The 19,126-nt window shown below is 37.6% G+C and overlaps 1 protein-coding gene across 1 annotated transcript; it reads left to right on the plus strand.

The window, feature by feature from the left end:
* Nucleotides 1–1,853: 1,853 nt before the first annotated feature.
* Nucleotides 1,854–17,133, plus strand: adssl (adenylosuccinate synthase, like). The gene is made up of 13 exons (XM_028467359.1): nucleotides 1,854–2,151; nucleotides 5,723–5,825; nucleotides 6,206–6,274; nucleotides 9,608–9,658; nucleotides 9,733–9,799; nucleotides 9,909–10,016; nucleotides 11,702–11,783; nucleotides 12,127–12,253; nucleotides 12,347–12,501; nucleotides 13,795–13,919; nucleotides 14,056–14,153; nucleotides 16,207–16,356; nucleotides 16,447–17,133. The coding sequence occupies exons 1-13, from the start codon at nucleotides 1,918–1,920 to the stop codon at nucleotides 16,497–16,499; spliced, it is 1,422 nt and encodes a 473-aa protein (XP_028323160.1). The 5' UTR covers nucleotides 1,854–1,917; the 3' UTR covers nucleotides 16,500–17,133.
* Nucleotides 17,134–19,126: the final 1,993 nt, after the last annotated feature.

Genomic DNA, 19,126 nt, shown 5'->3' on the forward strand with positions numbered 1-19,126 from the left:
GCTGGAGCGGATCAGACAGTTTGTGATGCACTTTTGAATGGTAATACATTTAAATAATCATAGTGAATATTATTATTATTATTATTATTATTATTATTATTATTATTATTATTATTATTATTATTATTATTATCAGTGTATCTAAACTCAGTAATGTGTGCATTAAAGCATGTTAGTGGATTTTCCTCTGCTAAACGTGTAGATTAAGGGATCATTAGCAGATAACAGATGAGGCTAAGAATATGCTAACGTTACTGGATAACGTTAACAACACACAGCCTTAACCACACGGTTAAATTTGATTGATGCAATTTCATCCAACTATGTGGAATTAGAGAAAACACTTTTAAACGTGATTTATTTTGCTGTAGTAAATTAAATTAATGAATGAAATAGTAATAATAATCAATTAATGCCTGAAAATGTGTCTGCAGAATTATTTGAGTTTACTTCACACACACAACTCACTTTTATCTACCCACATAGGCTACATATCTTCTTCTTCTTCTTTTTTCTTTTTTATCAAACAGCAAGCTTTTTTTCAATTGTGTTATTTGTGAAAAATTGCAAACAAAATATGATTACCTCACAGAGTTTTTAATAGTTATAATCCTGATTTATTTTGAGATTGCATTTCTTTATTCTCTCTGGTTCGGTTGGGAAGCCATGGCAACTACATGCAAGGACACCATGTATGAAAGACACAGACAAACTGCATGACAAGTTATTTATGTTTCTGACTTTGTTGGACATTTATTTAATGAATTAATCTTAATGCATAGTTGCATAGTAAAAATCTAATGTCTACTTTTATATTTGTATAAACATATTAAATATGTTTTCAGTGTGTCCTCTCTGGATGTGGTGTGTTTTTTAATGACCCCTTTTTTCAGATTTCTGCACATGCAAGCTAAATATATATTTCTGCCTTTTGCAAAACAAAAAGTACACAGTGAAGTTATTCTGAATTTGTAAATGTTATTCATTCATGCATACATATGGTGTTATATAAGGGTATCTAAAATATATACATATCTGAAAGTCAAAGATTACATTAAATCATTAAGACTACATAGGCCCTTTTTACCATGGGATTAGTGAAATGGAAGAAAATAAACTCGTATGAATTTTTAAACACACCCTTTCTAAATAAAAGTTTGTTCCATGCATAAAAGTTGTATGGCTATTAGTATGTCAATAAACATTGGGATGTGATTGATCTGAATATCATACAAGTTTAAGAACATTAAAGAAAATTCTAAGCAATACATCCTGTGTACGAAACATATCAACGCGGTTTTTAACCAAATTAATGTTGGCCTTAACTACGTCAAAAAAGCAGGTAAACTAGCTGTTTACACTCATCTTTAAAACGAATTTACGTTAGAAAAAAAAAAAAAACTATTTATGGAACTACATAAAAATATATATTGTATACACACAAACATATGACGGTGTACGGTATAAAAAATGTAAATGAATGCAGTTATTGATGACAAATGTCCGAAAATCCCAGTTATGTCACTCGGAATCGAATTCAAATTGCCCGCCAATAACTTCCGGGGAACTAATTCGTCTACATGAATCACGTGACGGTCAAGCATTTTTGAACTTCCGTTGTCGCAACTCTCACACGGCTCTGGAACGCACTACAAACTAGTTATGACGTCAGAGTTAGTGCAAGTAGTGGTTTAGGATGACATTTACAACACGGCGATAGTGTATATCCAGGTATTTCTCACGAACGTAATCTTTGTACATTATCGAAATGGGATACACTACTAATGACATCAGACTTAGTGCTTAAAGCGCGTGCCTTCAAACTCAGCGAGTGCCTCCTAGCGGTTATGGCGGGGAACAGCACTTCCCGTGTAGTCGTAGACGCGGTAAAACGGTATTCCGGTGCATAAAGGCAGCATGGCATCCGGCAGCGGCATGGCTAACCTGAACGGCCAGGACACCGTGGCCGTGAATGGTGAGCCGGTGGTGAAGCGGCTCCGGGAGAGCATCCAGTACGACTCGTCGCTGCGCACCCCGAAGGAGCCTCAGAACAAAGTGACGGTGGTTCTCGGAGCGCAGTGGGGCGACGAGGGCAAAGGGAAGGTGGTGGACCTGCTGGCCATGGATGCGGATATCGTGTGCAGGTGTCAGGTACGGAGCTATTTTTAAATAAATATAGTCGGTCTGCTTTTTGTCAGCAATAATAGTGTTGAACGATTTCACCCCCGGAGTTAATTGAGTGATAAACACGAACTGCTTAGACGTAAACAACCTTGTGTGACCTCCCGGATGTTGGAGAGCTAACTGAGGCTAGCACACAATGCTAACGTGGTCTCTGGTTGTTTCTGTTGGTGGTTATAGCCTGATAGATAGAGTCCAGCTGACACACACACACACACACACACACAGACACTATAGAGTTACATAACACTGGGACCGGCTGTCGTCACCAGCTGGACCTGGACACATACACACACAAACACTCACACACCGTTAGTTAATCTTACATTGTTCTCATTTATACAGTGATCAACACTCATTAGATTAATTAAACTCAGTATGATGTGTTTAATAATCTGGATTAAGCAACAAATGAGCACAGACTGGGTGAGGAAGTGATGGTGGGTGAGGAAGTGAGCCTTTTAGTTTCTAGACAAGTAGGTGAAGTTGAGCCAGTGGTGAATCGTGACAAATAAATGTGGGGGTTACATTAGGGTTGAAAAATTCCAGCACTTCCAAAGAAATTAACATTGGTTTTATGGGAATATGGGGGGGGGGGGGGTTGATGGGGGATTAAAGGTTTGCCCTAACTGTGATGTTAAACATACTTAGGGAAAAAATATTTTATCACCGTCATGACCAAAACAATCAGATTTTATACAAATATACTTTAGAATATCACGTGCACACTGTTTACTGCAGAGGTATTGAGGCCACGCCCCCTGCAAATAAGAGGTCAGGCACGAAAGTCATATTTTACTTCAAATTCAGTTATCTTGTCAGTTTTTTAACATGTGCCGGACATACAGAATAATTGAGGAAACTTTTTTTCTAAGCCACGGTGTAAACTAACAGTAAAACATTTTCAAGATACATACAGAATATAAAAGGACAGATATCCACACATTTTCAGATACTGTGCAAAGATGGACTTGTATTAATCACAAGTAAATTAATGTAAGGCACTAACTTAGAATACAAAACAAATCATTATTATTTCATTTGCTAAGAGTCCTTTTGTTTTTTGTACTTGAGTCAACATTGATGTCTTTGTTGTGACATAATTGATTGTTTAAACAAATAATCTAAGCTAAAGCAGACACTGCACTGTTTGTGCTTGAAGAGCAGTTATTCGTATCATTGCAGCTGTTGTGTACGGTGGCTGGAAAGTGTCAGGTCAATGCATTTACAGAAACGAACACATGCAAACAGGTCACAACACGAATGCAAACCAGCCACGGCGGAAGTGTTTCCGCAACGGAAGTGTTTTCGACGGACGGGTATTATGATATGATAGCCTGATATGAAAAACATGAGTATCCTCATCAACTTTCACTTATTTTCATACGTGTTTCGATGTCTTCTTCTTGTTCTTCTCTGTTCTGGTGGGTTAAAAACATCCGCCAGAAATGTGTCCGTCTGTAATACCGGTCCGTCGGAAAAACACTTCCGTTGCGGAAACCCGGTGGCCGGGAAGTGTCAGGTGAATGCATTTAAAGAAATGAACACAAATGCAAAAAGGTAACAACACGAATGCAAAATGGCTACAACAGAAGTGATTTATGTAAATGTGTTATGTATTTTTATGTCTTAGGGACCAGGTCTGCGAATTAGCTGTTAGCTATATGGCCTATGAATATGGCATCGGTTACTTGTAACAATGCTTCTTGTTCTGTCCCTATCAAATAAACATATATATATTAGTATAAAAAGACCTGATTCGCTCTCATCAGTTTAGTTTACCTAGTGTCCCTCGGCTGACGAGCAGCTGAAGTGTTGCTCGCTTGTTTTTAAGGTAACTTAATGAAGCCTTAATCATGTGTTCGCCCCCTGGTGGTGGGCTGACTACTGGGGCTGAGAAAGTGCCTGATTAGATATGCAGCAGAGCCCACATTTTGCATGTAAAAATCGCAGACGATCAGGTAAATTTAATCATGGAGGCCAAAATCGTAATCATGATTATAATTTGATGAATTGTGCAGCCCTAAAAGGTATTCAGTACTGTTTTGGCCCAGTGCATTATGTTTAATCTGGTTGGTCGGCTATGATGTGATGCATTTTTATTGTCTTGTCATTTCATTTAATGTCAATTATTTACTCAGTAATGGTTGGGTGTAGAAATGTAACAAATTACTTTACTTCTTTTAAAACATACTTAAAGGGATCCTCCACTGTTTTTACAAATATGGCTTAAAACCTTTGAAATGTCCTTATTAGAAGATCTATGCCTAACAAAACACATTATTTTCCATCATATTAATATTATTGAAAAATTGGACTAGTTTATCGTTTTTAAGCCGGTGCGCCGCCATTTTGAAAGGATTTCATAGATGATGCCAATCGCTCCTTTCAGCCCATTGAGTTCTATAGGAGGTGAAGCATTCAGGATCATTTAGTAGCTGTTCAGTCAAAATGACAACTTGTGCTGCTTTGGGTTGCTCTAAAAATGAGTGCAAGTTAAAAAAAAAAAAAAAGTCGATGTAAACCTCTTTACTGTAATTTGATAAATAGAATCCATGAGCCAAAAAAAATCTGTGAACGCAGGGCTGACAGTTCCAACTTGGCTGTTTCGTGGACGGCATGAAGAAGAGAAGAGCATAAAAATCTGGATAATTAAACCATACTTTCAACCATTTCTGACAAGAACGCCGTTTCTTTGTAGCAGATAAATTCAATTCAACTTGGGTCAGCATTAATGATCAGCAGTCGATCCTGGTTGCCTGTGTTTACATGATATTTACATGCACGGAGCTCTTCTCTTCTTCATGTCATCTATGAAACAGCAGAGTTGGAACTGTCGCCATCTGCGGGCAGAGATTTTTTCGGCTCACGGATTTTGTTTAGCAAATTTTGGTAAATAAGAGGTTTTTTTTAACTTGTACTGATTTTTAGAGCAACCCAAAGCAGCACATGTTGTCATTTTGACTGAAAAAGCTGCTAAACGATCCTGAATGCTTCACCTCCTATAGAACTCAATGGACTGAAAGGTAGGGGTGGGAAGATCTGGGTACCACGCGATAACTATTATCTCACAATATGACGATACTGCGATTATCGATATCCTGGTCAGAAATCAATCTACGATAATCAATGACAATAAGAAAAAAAAGATTAAGTGAAAAAATACAGTTTTTATTTTATATCTCTGAAAAACAATAAATTGAAAAAGTGTCCTATGAACAGTGACACTATTTTAGTGCAACTTTTCTGTAAATAAGTGTCAACATTCCAATGTAAATGAATAAGTTTCTCCAATAGTGCTTTCTGTAAACAAAAAATAGGGTCTTTCTTACCAGTGACACCATTATAGTGCAATATTCCAGTAAACTATATATGGTTCCTTTAAGTAAAATTACTGATCTAGAAATATACTCAAAAACAGTACAAGTACCCTTAAAAGCAACTCAATTACAGTAACGTGAGTACTTGTAATCTTTTACTTTCACCCCTGTGCGATGTTAGCAGTCTTGCTAAAGCGGCCTGTGTTTTTTGCTGTTTTTAGGGAGGAAACAATGCAGGCCACACAGTGGTTGTGGACTCAGTGGAGTATGACTTTCACCTGCTGCCCAGTGGCGTGCTCAACAAGAAGGCTGTCTCTTTCATAGGTATGTGAAGGTGTTAACGTTTTATTTTGAAAGGGAAAGTGATGGCGGGTTGATAAATGTGCCAATAAAGTCCTTTTAGTGTCAGTGTAAAGCTTTTATAAGAGCAAACATGAGCTACCGCAGACCCTCTTATCAGTGTTTTAGCCTCATATCACTGAGGAAATGACCTGGACTGATTGTGCAGTCAGTAGCATAGACCTACACACAGGAACACTGTGTGAAGTTACTCTGTGATTAATGGTTTCTAAGATTTACAAGCAGTTATGTTAGTAAATGAGGACCAAGTAATCTGTCTGATGTATAGATAATCTCCAAAGAGAAACAGTGATTAATGTATAACACATGCAGGGCCATTTTTAAAGAGATGTTTCACGTTTCAGGCAATGGCGTAGTGATACACCTGCCTGGTCTGTTCGAAGAGGCTGAGAAGAACCTGCATAAAGGAAAAGGTGAGCTCTGATCTGTTAATCTTATTAAGTTTGTCTAAAATCTCTGATTAGTATCATTCATCAACTTTGAAAGTATCTATTGTTATGAAAATTAATTTAATTTAAGAGAAGATACGTCAACAATGGAACCATTGAAGTAAAGCAGTGATTATTAAGCAGGGCTACTCAAATATATTTATTATTCCGTCTCTATAGTTGGTAAAGTAACTTTACTAAGTTAGTAATTGTGACAGCTCTGCTGACAAGCTAAAGGTTTGTTGTCAAACCACTGAAATCTAAAGACAGTTAAGTTACCGCACCTGAACTAATCAAATCTGACAAAGCTGTTCACTGAACTACATTCCCCACTGATTCTCTCTGCACACCACTATTTTCTCTTGAACTGTAGACACACACAGGGGTGTCCCGATTCGATATCGTTCCGATATTAGCCTGAAAACGAATATCCAATTCAAATTTCTGGGTTTTCTGATTTCCCCCTCCCCCATTCATTCCCCCATAGTTTGAGACTTCTACACAGTAGTTTCAGTGAAAAGAAACGTGTTGCACTTTATTTTATGATGGCAGTGTGTGACACTTTTTTTCAGTGAAAATGTGCAAAAACACTAATAATAAATATGATGTTTTGAAACAAATAGTTTTGGCTCAATTTGTCCTCTGAATGATTAATATCTTCTGATGAACATATACAGCAACTTGATTTTTCATCTCTACGTTTAATTTTGATATTAACTGGGTAGAATATCGCGATATCGTATCGTGACCCACGTATTGCGTCAAGTATCGTATTGCAACATCCTTGTCAATACTCACCCCTAGTTACCATGGAGATTTACCCCATTAAGAAGTTAACCAGGGCACGAACACATACAGCGTGGAATAATTCCAGGAAGTTAACGCAATAAGCGGAAATCCAGCTTCGTAGTACAGGCCATCTATAGGCCAAAATGTCAGGAAAACATCAATAAATATTAATTATATTATTAGGTTATTGACTTTATCAATTTCCAATAAGTAAGATAACTTTCTGTCATTTCACATGATATATTAATTTACATCATAAAGGATTATAGCATTGTAATGTTCATGATGGCACAATAAAGGCCCCAGTGCAGACCCACAGGTTTTATTTAGGACTGAACGATTTTGGAAAATAATCTAACTGCGATTTATTTTTATTTTTTTCCCTCAATATTGTGATTACGGTTTAATATGCAATAATTTTTTCAAGGGCCTCTTGTCATGTTTTTCAATGAGCACAAGCAATAAATCAATCTGTTTCATAATAAAGAAATTCAGATTTATTTAAACTTCAAATAAATATAAAGTATACATTTTAAAGCACAGATTACAACAATAAAGCGAACAAATCTGTGGCTTCACCTCTTCAACATATCTAACTAACTTTACGTTTCATGAATCAAACATGTAAACATGTGGACTGCACTTCTTAAACTCTCTCTGAACTTGACAGGACGGTTTATAAATAAATAAAATAAACAGATATGAAAAAATTAAAGCTTACTAATATCCAGTCAGTAACATCACACATACTACCGTGCAGGAAAAGTAAGGAGAACTAATATCTGCTCTCACAATTGGACGTTTTTTAGGTAAATCAAACTCCCAATGACCTTTGACAGTATGTGCAGACAAAGAAAATGTGCAGACAAATTTGTGATATAAAATGCAGATTTTTAGATTTTTCTTAAAGATTTTTTATAAAAAATCAAAATTGTTCAGCCTTAGTTTTATTTTTCAGTTATAGTTGGAATTTTTTGGTGTTGTGTAACAGTGAGTGATCATGGACGTACACTATGGAAGCCCAAAAGAGTCATATTTCAATAAATAAAAACATTTTGAAATGAATACCATTTTGATAAATAACAGACCAATCTATAATGTGGCCATTAAATTGTTATTTAAGGCAATATTATTATGAAATACGTTCTATTATTCTTAAATATCTATTTCCACAATGGTCTTTTTATTTTGTCGTTTTTTCAGCAGAATGACTTCGGTCTGTCAATCAAAGATCATAAGGCGGAGCCAGTGAAGTGATTGGCTGATCCTTTACACAGACATGAGCAGCAGCACTTGCAGTATCAATTGGTGGAGACTTATCACTAATGCTGAAAAGCCTGAGGGCCACGAGTGCATCACACATTAGAGTAACACAGTCTCATTCTCAACTCGTCACATATTGACCATCGGTCAGGACCCCTTAGCGTCAGTGTTCGACACACGGGGTACCCTTTTGGTGTTTAATTTCTACGCTGAGGGTCCGTGTTCCACCCACAGGCAATGAAAAACATGGCGGAGACATATATTTTAATAGAAAATAGCCTTATTTCAAGATAGATTGTGACTAGAAATGTTTTGATGACATTTCTAGTGAGAAATGCACCCTTAAATTTCATAGTATCCATTCAGTTTAAGTAAACGATCTGTAGTTTTTTCGTTACAATGTACATTCTTCTGTGGTTGCTATAACAACCTTTGACTCCAAAAAACTGCAAGCCAAAAGCAGATAAATATCCATTCACGGACCGAGTAATGTTGTAATTCTCTTGTTTAAACTTTTACTGTTTTCATCTCTTAACCGTGGTTGGGGGACACAGGGGAGGTCCTTACTCTCCAGAGCTGAATGTAGCTCCTCCTCCAGTGTTAAATCCTCAGATAAAAGTGGAACTGCGCAGAAACAACAGGCTGTGTTGGTGTTGGAGAGCTGTACTTTATTAATTACCTGCACTGTGAACATAACCCTCACTACCTGTCACGGTCACCGTGTTGGACTGAACCCAGGTCTTAACACACGCATCTGGTCCACTGACACCCACACACGTGCTCATCAGCCATGCGCATGCACCCGCTCCCTCACTCAACATGAATACATTCAAGCTAGACACATCTCACAGCACTTTTCTTGCTTTATTTTTTTATTATTAATACTTTTATTTATATTCCCTCCCATTGCTACCACTGTGTCGGTCAAAGAACGGCCATGACCGATGTCCAAGAAAACTAATCAATCTTAAAGGATCCAGCCGAGGTCCAACCCACTAGCTTTGATTGACAGACCAGAGTCATTCTGCTGAAAAACGACATTATGAAATAAAAAGGCCTTTGTGGAAATATATACAGTATTTAAGAAAAATAAAACGTATTTCATAATATTACCTTATTTAACAATTTAATGGCCATATTATATATTTGTCTGTTATTTATCAAAATGGTATTTATTTCAAAATGTTTTTATCTATTTAATCATGACTCTTTTGGGCCTCCATAGTACACTGCTTTAATGTCGCTCCTTCATTGTTGTCTTTGCAGGATTACATGGATGGGAGGAGAGATTAAAGATATCTGACCGTGCTCACATCGGTGAGTAAATATTGCTTAGTTCCAGTGTTTGGATTTGAAATGTTGTCTCACAGCCTCACTTTGTGTGTCTTTAGTGTTCAACTTCCATCAAGCAGTGGATGGAATCCAGGAGCAGCAGCGGCAACAGCAAGAAGGGAAAAAGTAAACACACTTGTACTTTGTTGAAAAGCTGCACGTCTGTCCGGTTAATATTTGTGAGATTGTGTGTTGGGATGAACTTTGATTCTTATGGAATGTGTTTGTTCTCTAGTTTGGGAACCACAAAGAAAGGCATCGGGCCGGCCTACTCTTCTAAAGCTGCTCGCAATGGGCTGCGAGTCTGTGACCTCGTCTCTGACTTCAAAGTTTTTGAGGACAAGTAAGCTTCACGGTTATCATTTATCCATGTTAATACACTAAAGGTTCTCCACCATCATTCACACACTGTAGACTGAACAGTGTTTGGCGTCAGTATGAGGTTGTTGGGTTTGTTTGTACCTGATGCAATAAATGCCTGTAGTTCACAGTCGGTACTCAGCCAAGATGCAGCAAATCTTAAAGCCAAAATAATATTTAGCACTTTGACTTAAAACTATTGCATTTTACACAGGTTGTAGTAAATCTGTAAATGTCATAAAAATGAAACCTGAGAGGGGGAAACGTAGTCGGCTATTGTTGAGGTTGATCATGTCCAAAGATGATTTTTGCCAAAAATCTGTATAAAGCAGAAATACATACGTGTAATGAGTATGTCACACCACAGAAACATGTCAGTGATTACTGAGCCAAATTTGAAAGATGAAAAAAAAAATCTAAGTATTTAAAATTAGGTCTCAAAATCATGTTAAAACAAGCCCTTCTCTCTGCTCTTAAACGCTGTGGGCGTGTCAGCTAGAGGCGCTGGAACCACGCCCATGCGTGGGACGGGAGGCGTCGCCTCTGTGTACTAATCCTAAACATATGGGAGTGTGAAAGACCAAAAAACTTAGGAAAAATCCAAAAATGCTCAGATCGGGCCAAACAGGTCTGCTCCGCCCGAGTCCAAATATGTGCATCTCTCCCGAGTAGAGTCAAACCTGCGCCCACTAGAGGCGAAAAACAAAATCACGGTATATAAAAGTGCTAATTTCATGGAAAATGTAGCACTAGCGGACGCATTTTATTCACATGTCTGGATATATGATGTGTTTTCGGCCCATTAAATCCTGAACACAGAAATTGGTCAACACAGTTTTTGAAGCCTAGCTCCACAATGACATTATAAATGGTTGAACGGCTTTGCACATGTTTTAAGGAATACATTTATGACTTATTTAACATGTTTAGAAGAAAATGTCAGAATTTACTTTACACGGACTTTAAGCTTTTAAATGTGATTTATGCTTCTGCATCACGTTGACGCCGTAGCTACTCAGACCTTCAAAAAATCCTAATGAAGCAAACTGAGATTGGTCCACTCAAAACCAAATTTCTGGCGAATGCCTTTTTCAGTTTATTTGTCATCACCTCCATTTTTACACTTTTTGTGGAGCGAGTGTTTTCTTTACAATGGATCAAGTCCAAAGAGAGAATAATTAAGGATTTCAGGAAGTACGACCACCTTTACAACTCCTCAAAGTATTACAAGGACGACTAAATGGCAAATAACTCTGTAAACGCCTGCACTTCAACATTTACAATAAAATCATTTGTTCCTCTATATCAGTGGCTCTAAACCTGGGTTCAATGAACCCCAGGGGGGCTGCAGGAGTTGAGACACACAGTAAAAATGTAACACAAAACACATATTTATGATAAACTAGTTTATTCTAAGATAAATTACAGTTACTGTAAAAATTTAATTTGAAACATTAGTTTATAAAAAACAAAAGCATTTTGAACAAAGCAATACATCAGCACTGGCTTATGTGTGTCAGATTAAAATATTAATGGTTGCTATTAATATGTTGTTCTTCCAGCATCTGTTGAACATGTTAATAGGTGTATTTCATACAGAAAAAATGCACATAAAGCAGCTCCACAAACGCATGAGAACAACATTAAAGTGCTCTGTGTGCTCTGCAGGTTTAGAATGTTGGCTGAACATTTTCTCACCATGTATCCAAACCTAAAGGTGGACATTGACAGTGAACTGAATCAGCTGAAGGTGAGAACCATCCATTTCACACTATAGACTCACTTATTCACTAGTAGTAGTGTGTGTGTGTTTTTTTTTTCAGTTTTCGGACTTTTAAAACAATGTTTTATAGAAGATGAAAATGATAATTTTGTCAGTATGAGGTAACTCTGGGAAATAAGCTGTTTTAACTTATGTGTTTTAGTCGAAACCTGGAGTTTGTTCTTTTCAGTTTAGAGTTTCCCATATTCTTTGTACATTATAAAAAAATAGAATAAAAACTAGCTTTTAAAGATGCTTGTAGTAAAAGAAAGCCAATGTATTTGAGTTTTTATTATTACATTTTTGATACCATGGCTTTTTATTTTGTCAGGAATACGCTGAGCGCCTGCGCCCCCTGGTGACTGATGGGGTTTATTTCATGCACAAAGCACTTACTGGACCCAGTAAGAAAATCTTGGTGGAAGGAGCAAATGCTGCTCTCCTGGATATTGACTTTGGTGAGTAACAAGTGCTTCATGCTGTGGAGGAAGATCACTAATGCATAACTGTAACACACTAATACATTTATGTTTTTTATTTTTATATTTTAGGAACGTATCCTTTCGTCACGTCCTCTAACTGCACTGTGGGAGGCGTGTGCACCGGGCTTGGTGTTCCACCATCACATGTGGGCCGAGTCTACGGCGTGGTCAAAGCATACACCACCCGGGTGGGCGTCGGTGCTTTCCCAACTGAGCAGAATAATGTAAGCCTTTATTGATCTTTATTAGTATTCATTGATGCAACGGTTGTTCCAGAGCACTGGTTCCCAGACTTTTCACAGTCCTGTTCCCCTTCAGACATTTAACCTGAAGTTATGTACCCCCTACTCCTGCACACTGCGACATAATAATGTAATGTCATACATATTGTTTCCCTACTATGAATTTTACCTATCCTGTTAAGGAATAATATATAATAATAATAACTAGAATATTTGCATTTCCTGAAGAAAATGAAAGTGAGGCTGCAGGTGCTGGCCCACATTGCACTGCATTAGCCTAGCAATAGCATGAACCTAGCATCAGCATTAACCCAGCAATAGCATGAAGCTAGCATTAACATAGCATTAGCTTTAACCTAGTATTAGCCTAGCAATAGCAATAACCTAGCATTAGCATTAAATGCTGTATTTATATTCTAGTATTGACGGGACACTGACTTTCTCCTTCTCGCACGGTGACGTAGGGCCAGAGGACGGCCCCGCCCTCCTCCCACCCACTTTGTAGCTGAGCTCATGCTGCTTTATAAACATGAGACAGAGCGTAGGGGCGGGGCATTCGCCGGTACATACATAGACTGTAGAAAATACATACATAGCACTGCGCGAAGGATGCTGACATGCTCACCTTCGTGGCTGTGTCTGTTTACATGTCAATCACAACAGAGAGCTTTCTGGAGGCGTGGCTTCTCCAGCTCAGTCCTGCGTCAAATTCATCATCAAAGTGGGAACGTGTCATCAAATTGGAGCGAGGTGTTTGTCCTCACCCTGCAGTAAGAAAGGAGCAAATCACCCTCTAACTAACGATTGAGGGAATCAATGAAAAAAACACTTTGAGCATGTGTATGAAGCCCTAATAGAACTTTATGATGTTTAAAGCACAGAGGAGTCAGTTTCATAACATGGGCCCTTTAAACATCTCCTGATATTATTTGCTCTTCTGTGTTAATGGACACAACGTTAGCATCAGTAACTGAGCAGTGTTAGCTTCCATGCTAATGTTACATTGACATTTTAACGGCTAATATATTATCAAGCTAGTTAAACTTATGCAGTAAAAGAAACACAAACTAGACCAGATGAAATTCTTACTCACACATGCTGGAAAAAAGGTTGCATTTGGGTCGAGCTCTGCAAGTTAAAGTAAAGTACAGATACCTAATGAAGTACTTGAGTACAGTCACGGAGTGTATCAGGGTTGTTTTGTGCAGAATCATAATGAAAGAAATGATGGCTTCTGATTAGTTGATCTTTTTACATGGTGTGTTGTCGTTTCAGGACGTCGGGGATCTTTTACAGTCCAAAGGGCGAGAGTTTGGAGTGACGACAGGAAGGAGGAGACGCTGTGGGTGGCTCGACCTCATCTTAGTCAGATACGCTCACATGGTCAACGGATTCTCTGCGTAAGCAAACTTTCTGTAGTTTTACCTCCATGGTGGGGGTTCCACTCACGCCATCTGTTTACCTGCAGGAAGAAGTGAATTACAGCTTTTTCTTAAAAAAAAAAAAAATAGTTTTTTTTTTTTTTTTTTTTTTCAGAATTGCTCTGACAAAGCTGGATATTTTGGACACGCTGCCTGAGATTAAAGTGGCCGTGGCCTACAAGGTTGATGGAAAACCTCTGCCAAGTTTCCCAGGTTGGTCGAGATCAATTAATGATTACATCCACGGCATCACCAGGCTGCAAATACAGCTTTAGTTTCACTTTAAAGGAGAATAAACAATGAATGTTTTGGATCTGGGTATCATTGGATAATCCCTAATTCATCTGTGAACCAAAATAAAAGAATGGTTTTTCTCCCTTTCAAACAAAAAAACAAGGAAACATTTTACCGTTTTAATCAAAAAACCATAAAACAAACCAACATTGGCTCATTTTTCAATTGTTGTGTGTCCTTTGAACTCTAACACGAAATCACGTGATACGAAGTCACGTGGTCCGGCTTTTTTTTTTTTCAGCTGACTTGCTGAAGTGATTGTGTCAGAATAAAAGCATAGAGGGAGAGAGAATATAAAGCAGGCACAGGATCTATCACAGAGGGTGATAGATCTTTAAAAAGCCTTAAAAAAAAGCTACATAAAGATACATTTTTTGGTCATTTTTAATCTCGACATGAAATTATGCTGATGCTGGCGACCAGTACGCACGAACGGACTTACAAAAAATGACTGGTAGGTGGCACTGTGGGGATATGTTTCTTTGCAGGCATGATTTCACAAATGTTCACGGAAAAAAAAAAAAATAAAAAAAAATACAGTAAACACATGAGTTGGAGATTATCTTTTTATGAACCTTATGGTTTACCCAGTGATGTAATTTTGGAGCTTTTGAATGAGCTCAGAGCAGGTTTGGTTTATTTATTATTAATCAGTTTTTATTTAAATTTGCATTTAGAACAATAAATGTTCACAAGACCAAACACTATATGATACCATAAGGCAAATCTATATACAATATAAAAAGTACAGTGTGTTACCAGGTAGAAAACACAATGAACATCCAAGTAAAAGGTCAGTTACTGTAACTATCTATAGGTTTACAAGCATTCAGCATGATGGTACTCAAAGCAAATTTAGATTTACATTTTGGTTTAAAAATAAGATTAAACATTTTGATTTAGATTTAACTTTTTTATTTAGATTTTTTTTTTTATGTCTACACATTTTAACAACGATGTAAAACAAATCAAATGAAAGAAACATAAGCTAAATGTGAGGAAAGTGAGCTAAATGTTCAGAATATGTCAGCTATGAAACAGTGAGAGTTGATGGTTCATGTTTTCTGTAATTCCCACTTTATCCTGCAGGCCAAAATTGATGCTCTAAAGGGCCGGATTTGGCCCCCAGGCCTTGAGTTTGGCACGTGTTCCCCAGCATCAGACCCACAACTACTCAGCCCTGCAACAGTTTCATGTCCCAGGCCATCAGAATCCTGACCTCACAATAAAGACTTCAAACTGTCTTTACTGACTACAAAAATGTTCTATATTAAGGCACCTTTAAGTTAGTCCAGGTATAAAATTAATGATAATAATAATAATAATGATCCTGACAAATGTTCTATAGTCAGGAAGTGAAAGAACTATTACCAAGCACAGTGGCATCTATGAAAATGGATATAATGTAAAGGAAACTGCTGTTTTTCAGTTTTCAATTGTAAAAGGAGAAAAGGACACACGACAATCGAAAAACAGGACAATATTAATTTGTTTTATGGTTTTTTAATTAAAACGTTGAAAAGGACAGGACGAAAAACCGTTCTTTTATTTTTGGTTCACAGATGAATTAGGGATTATCCAATGATACCCAGACCGTTTTGCCTTAAAAATGCAAAAATCCTTTTGAGAATTGCCTTAATTTTTCCTGTGTAAGTATTTGTAAAAGGTTGCATTGCAGAGATAATTGCTGTAAAGAATCCGGTTTCAGCTAAATGCACGTAACCTGAAGTCTCCAGGGTTCCTGATTTCACTCGGCTCAGCTTTTCTCACAGGAAATGCCACAGCTTGGCTTTTTTTCTTTCTAAATCAGTTGTAGCAGATCAATTTGTCGTTTTTCTTTTATCGTCATGGTAGCAAATACACAAATGCTGTTTATTGGGCTGAGAGAGCAACATTTTCTTCAACAGTTTATCTGCAATGATTGTTTAGTTGTGTTTGATAACCAGTGTTTTCTTGTTTTTTGTGTGTGCAGCAAACATGGACGTGTTGACGCGTGTGTCCGTGGACTACGAGACCCTGCCCGGCTGGTGCTGCAGCACAGAAGCAGCGCGGAGTTTAGAGGAGCTGCCACAACAAGCACAAAACTACATCCGCTTCATTGAGAACTTCCTGCAAGTGCCAGGTTTGTTTAGAAAGAACAATGCTTTATCGTCTCCGCTTCCAACAAACCTCCCATTCATTCTTTGTTTTTTTTTTTTGTCTTTAATTGCAGTGAAATGGGTCGGCGTCGGAAAATCCAGAGAAAGCATGATCAAACTGTTTTGATTTGTTTGCAGTTTTAGATGATAATTGTGCTGAGAACTCCAGCTTTTATCTGTTTTCTTTGGAAGTGGAAATGCACCGTCATGCCAACTCATTCCTAATGAACACACTTCACCAGCAAAGCTTATCCCATTATCTACAGACATGGTTTAAGCAAGCCACTCCCACTTTCCTGTATTTATTTGGTTGCTAATCTTTCAAATCTGGTTCGGAGGGAGATCACTTTAACTTTGTAAGACAGTTTTCTTTTGTAATGTTTTGAGCAAATTGTTGTGACTAATTTTCATTGATGGCTCACTTTTCACATCAAAACACCTTGTTACAAAAATCAAATGGCCGCTAGCATTTCTATGACATTCCTGTTTTTAAATGTATTTAAAAAAAATAACAATTCACTTTGCTTTTTGTTTGTAAAAAGTATCTTGTTGATTGTTGGATGCAGTGTTTTTAAAAGATTTGACACAAATCAATGGATTCTTAGCCTCTTGAGTTAGTACCTGCTCATGATCATGTGTTTAATTAAATGTAAAAACAAAGAAATGTGCAGAGGGCGTTTGTTTTCTACCATTTTTGAATCATCATACATTTGGTGTAAAGTACTCTTGTTGCCTATCCAATAAAAAGAAAATCATGTTCACTTGTTACTTTTCATTTCAAAAGGTTCTTTGATAGTCACTAAGGCCCTATGCTACGAATCTAGATAATTACATCCAGGATTCATCTATGTTAGCGGGCTTCAACTAACCAAACATTCCATGGTCAGAGAGAAGCTGTCTTATGACAGTTCATGATAACTCGCTAATTTAAGCCAAGTGTTTTCAGCCTGGGTACGTGCGCGTTCACATAAAAGGGGGGGGGGGGGGGGGGGGGGAAACTGGCAGAGCGAGCGTTTTCACAGGAGGAAAAGCCTATGATCTTCAATAAATATAATGAATTTAAATCCATGATGACGTCTAAGAACAACAGTAGTGCTGCACACAAGAAGGCGGAGCTTTTATACTCTATGATCTGATCCACTTCATAACCTGGTCCCGACCGGTGAGGCGTTAGAATTAATACCATAAATAATGTGACATACATTCACAGTCAGCTGACGAAGCCCGTGTCTCGATCTGTGAGTGGATACGGATCGAGACACAGGCTTCATCAGCTAATTATAGATCAGTCTATCAGATATAAATCTATATATTTCTTATAGGATGTCATCGGTAAATGAAAGGATTGCATCAATGTCTAAGTATTTTGTCTCCTGAATATTTAGACATTAATGTGGATCTGATCTGTCAGCTATCAGATCAGATCCACACAGTAATGTGTTCCCATATCACCTTTTATTGGACAGCTTGATTTCTAAGAGAACTGATTGGTCAGGAGGCGGGACTTTATCACTCACTGAAATCCTAGCCAGAGCGAAACCTGCTCTCGACCAGGCTAGCAGTTCAGCATAAGTTTCCATGGTGATTTAGCTCAGTAAGATGTTAGCGAGCTTTGTAGTCCAGCACACACTGATTAAATCCTGGTAGTTAGCGCGATAAGAAGTAATCTAGCTTTGTAATATAGGCCCTAAAAGTCCTCAAAACCCATGAAAAATCCCTGTCTTTTCTTTTCCTTCTCAATCATCCACACGTCTCTCAATCTCTCTTAGTTTGCTCTCTCTTTATTTACGTCCACTTCCTCTCACCGTTTAAAAGCTACTCAGGTCCCATGTGGGGGTTGGATGAAGTGAGAAGTCGACTACTTGGCAGATCGATGCGAGGTCTCGCTGTGGACAAGGACTTCCCAGATACTTGGTCCTGTAATCAGTGAAATGCACTCACGCTTGTTTACAGTCAGTTTTATTTTTTCATGCGGCATGTCATTAAAGTCTGGCTCATCTATTAAAGAGTACGTGTTTAGATGAGGATGCAGCTCATAAAATAAAAGACTGGAAACTGCATGAAAAGTGTTTGGTAAAATAATTGAAACATTCCTCAATCAGCCGGGTTTTAAGTTGCAACATTTAGAATCATGGAAACCAAAATGAGACGGATGAGGATTAGTCTTTCTAAAAGCTATTAGAGACATTTAACAGAATTAATCAGTCCTCTGGACACTGATGAAATAGATTGAAAATGTGTTAAATACAGTAATGCAACACTCATTGGTAAGAAAATAAATAAATAAAAGATGCCTCTACCACGTGTATGTATTTATGATGGAACAAGAGCACAAGCCTCCACCAAGCGCCAAAATATCCTCTTTGACAGATATTGGCCGTGTTCTGGATCATTGATCCTGATCATGGTACCATGATGGTTCACACTTTAAAGGTTTGGAAGATATTTCTATCCCCATTAATGATGATACAATAGGTCAAAATGTATGGGTACCCCCGTTTTCTGAAAAGTCGCATTGAAATAATCTGGATTTGATCCGGATGACATTTGGTGGGGTAATTGAGGAACCAACCTGACATTACTGAGTCAGATTTCATAAAGATCGATCAATTACAAACACATATGAATTTTTTGAAATTTTGCCAATAACAAAAATAGGGATTGCCAGAGTCTGTACACTGATTCTAGAAGCTAAGCTTAAACATTGTCAGAATGTTAGCTTCTAACCTGAATGCTTGTGTAGAATCATTATTG

This window comes from Gouania willdenowi, chromosome 14, assembly GCF_900634775.1.
Source record: "Gouania willdenowi chromosome 14, fGouWil2.1, whole genome shotgun sequence".
In the NCBI taxonomy this organism is placed as follows: domain Eukaryota; kingdom Metazoa; phylum Chordata; class Actinopteri; order Blenniiformes; family Gobiesocidae; genus Gouania; species Gouania willdenowi.

Excerpts from the sequence above, each read along its gene's own strand:
- adssl (XM_028467359.1), top strand. The coding sequence starts at position 1,918 with ATGGCATCCGGCAGCGGCATGGCTAACCTGAACGGCCAGGACACCGTG. Across the intron at positions 13,920-14,055 it reads ATGGTCAACGGATTCTCTGC|AATTGCTCTGACAAAGCTGG; the intron begins GTAAGCAAACTT and ends TTTTTTTTTCAG. Across the intron at positions 16,357-16,446 it reads GAACTTCCTGCAAGTGCCAG|TGAAATGGGTCGGCGTCGGA; the intron begins GTTTGTTTAGAA and ends CTTTAATTGCAG.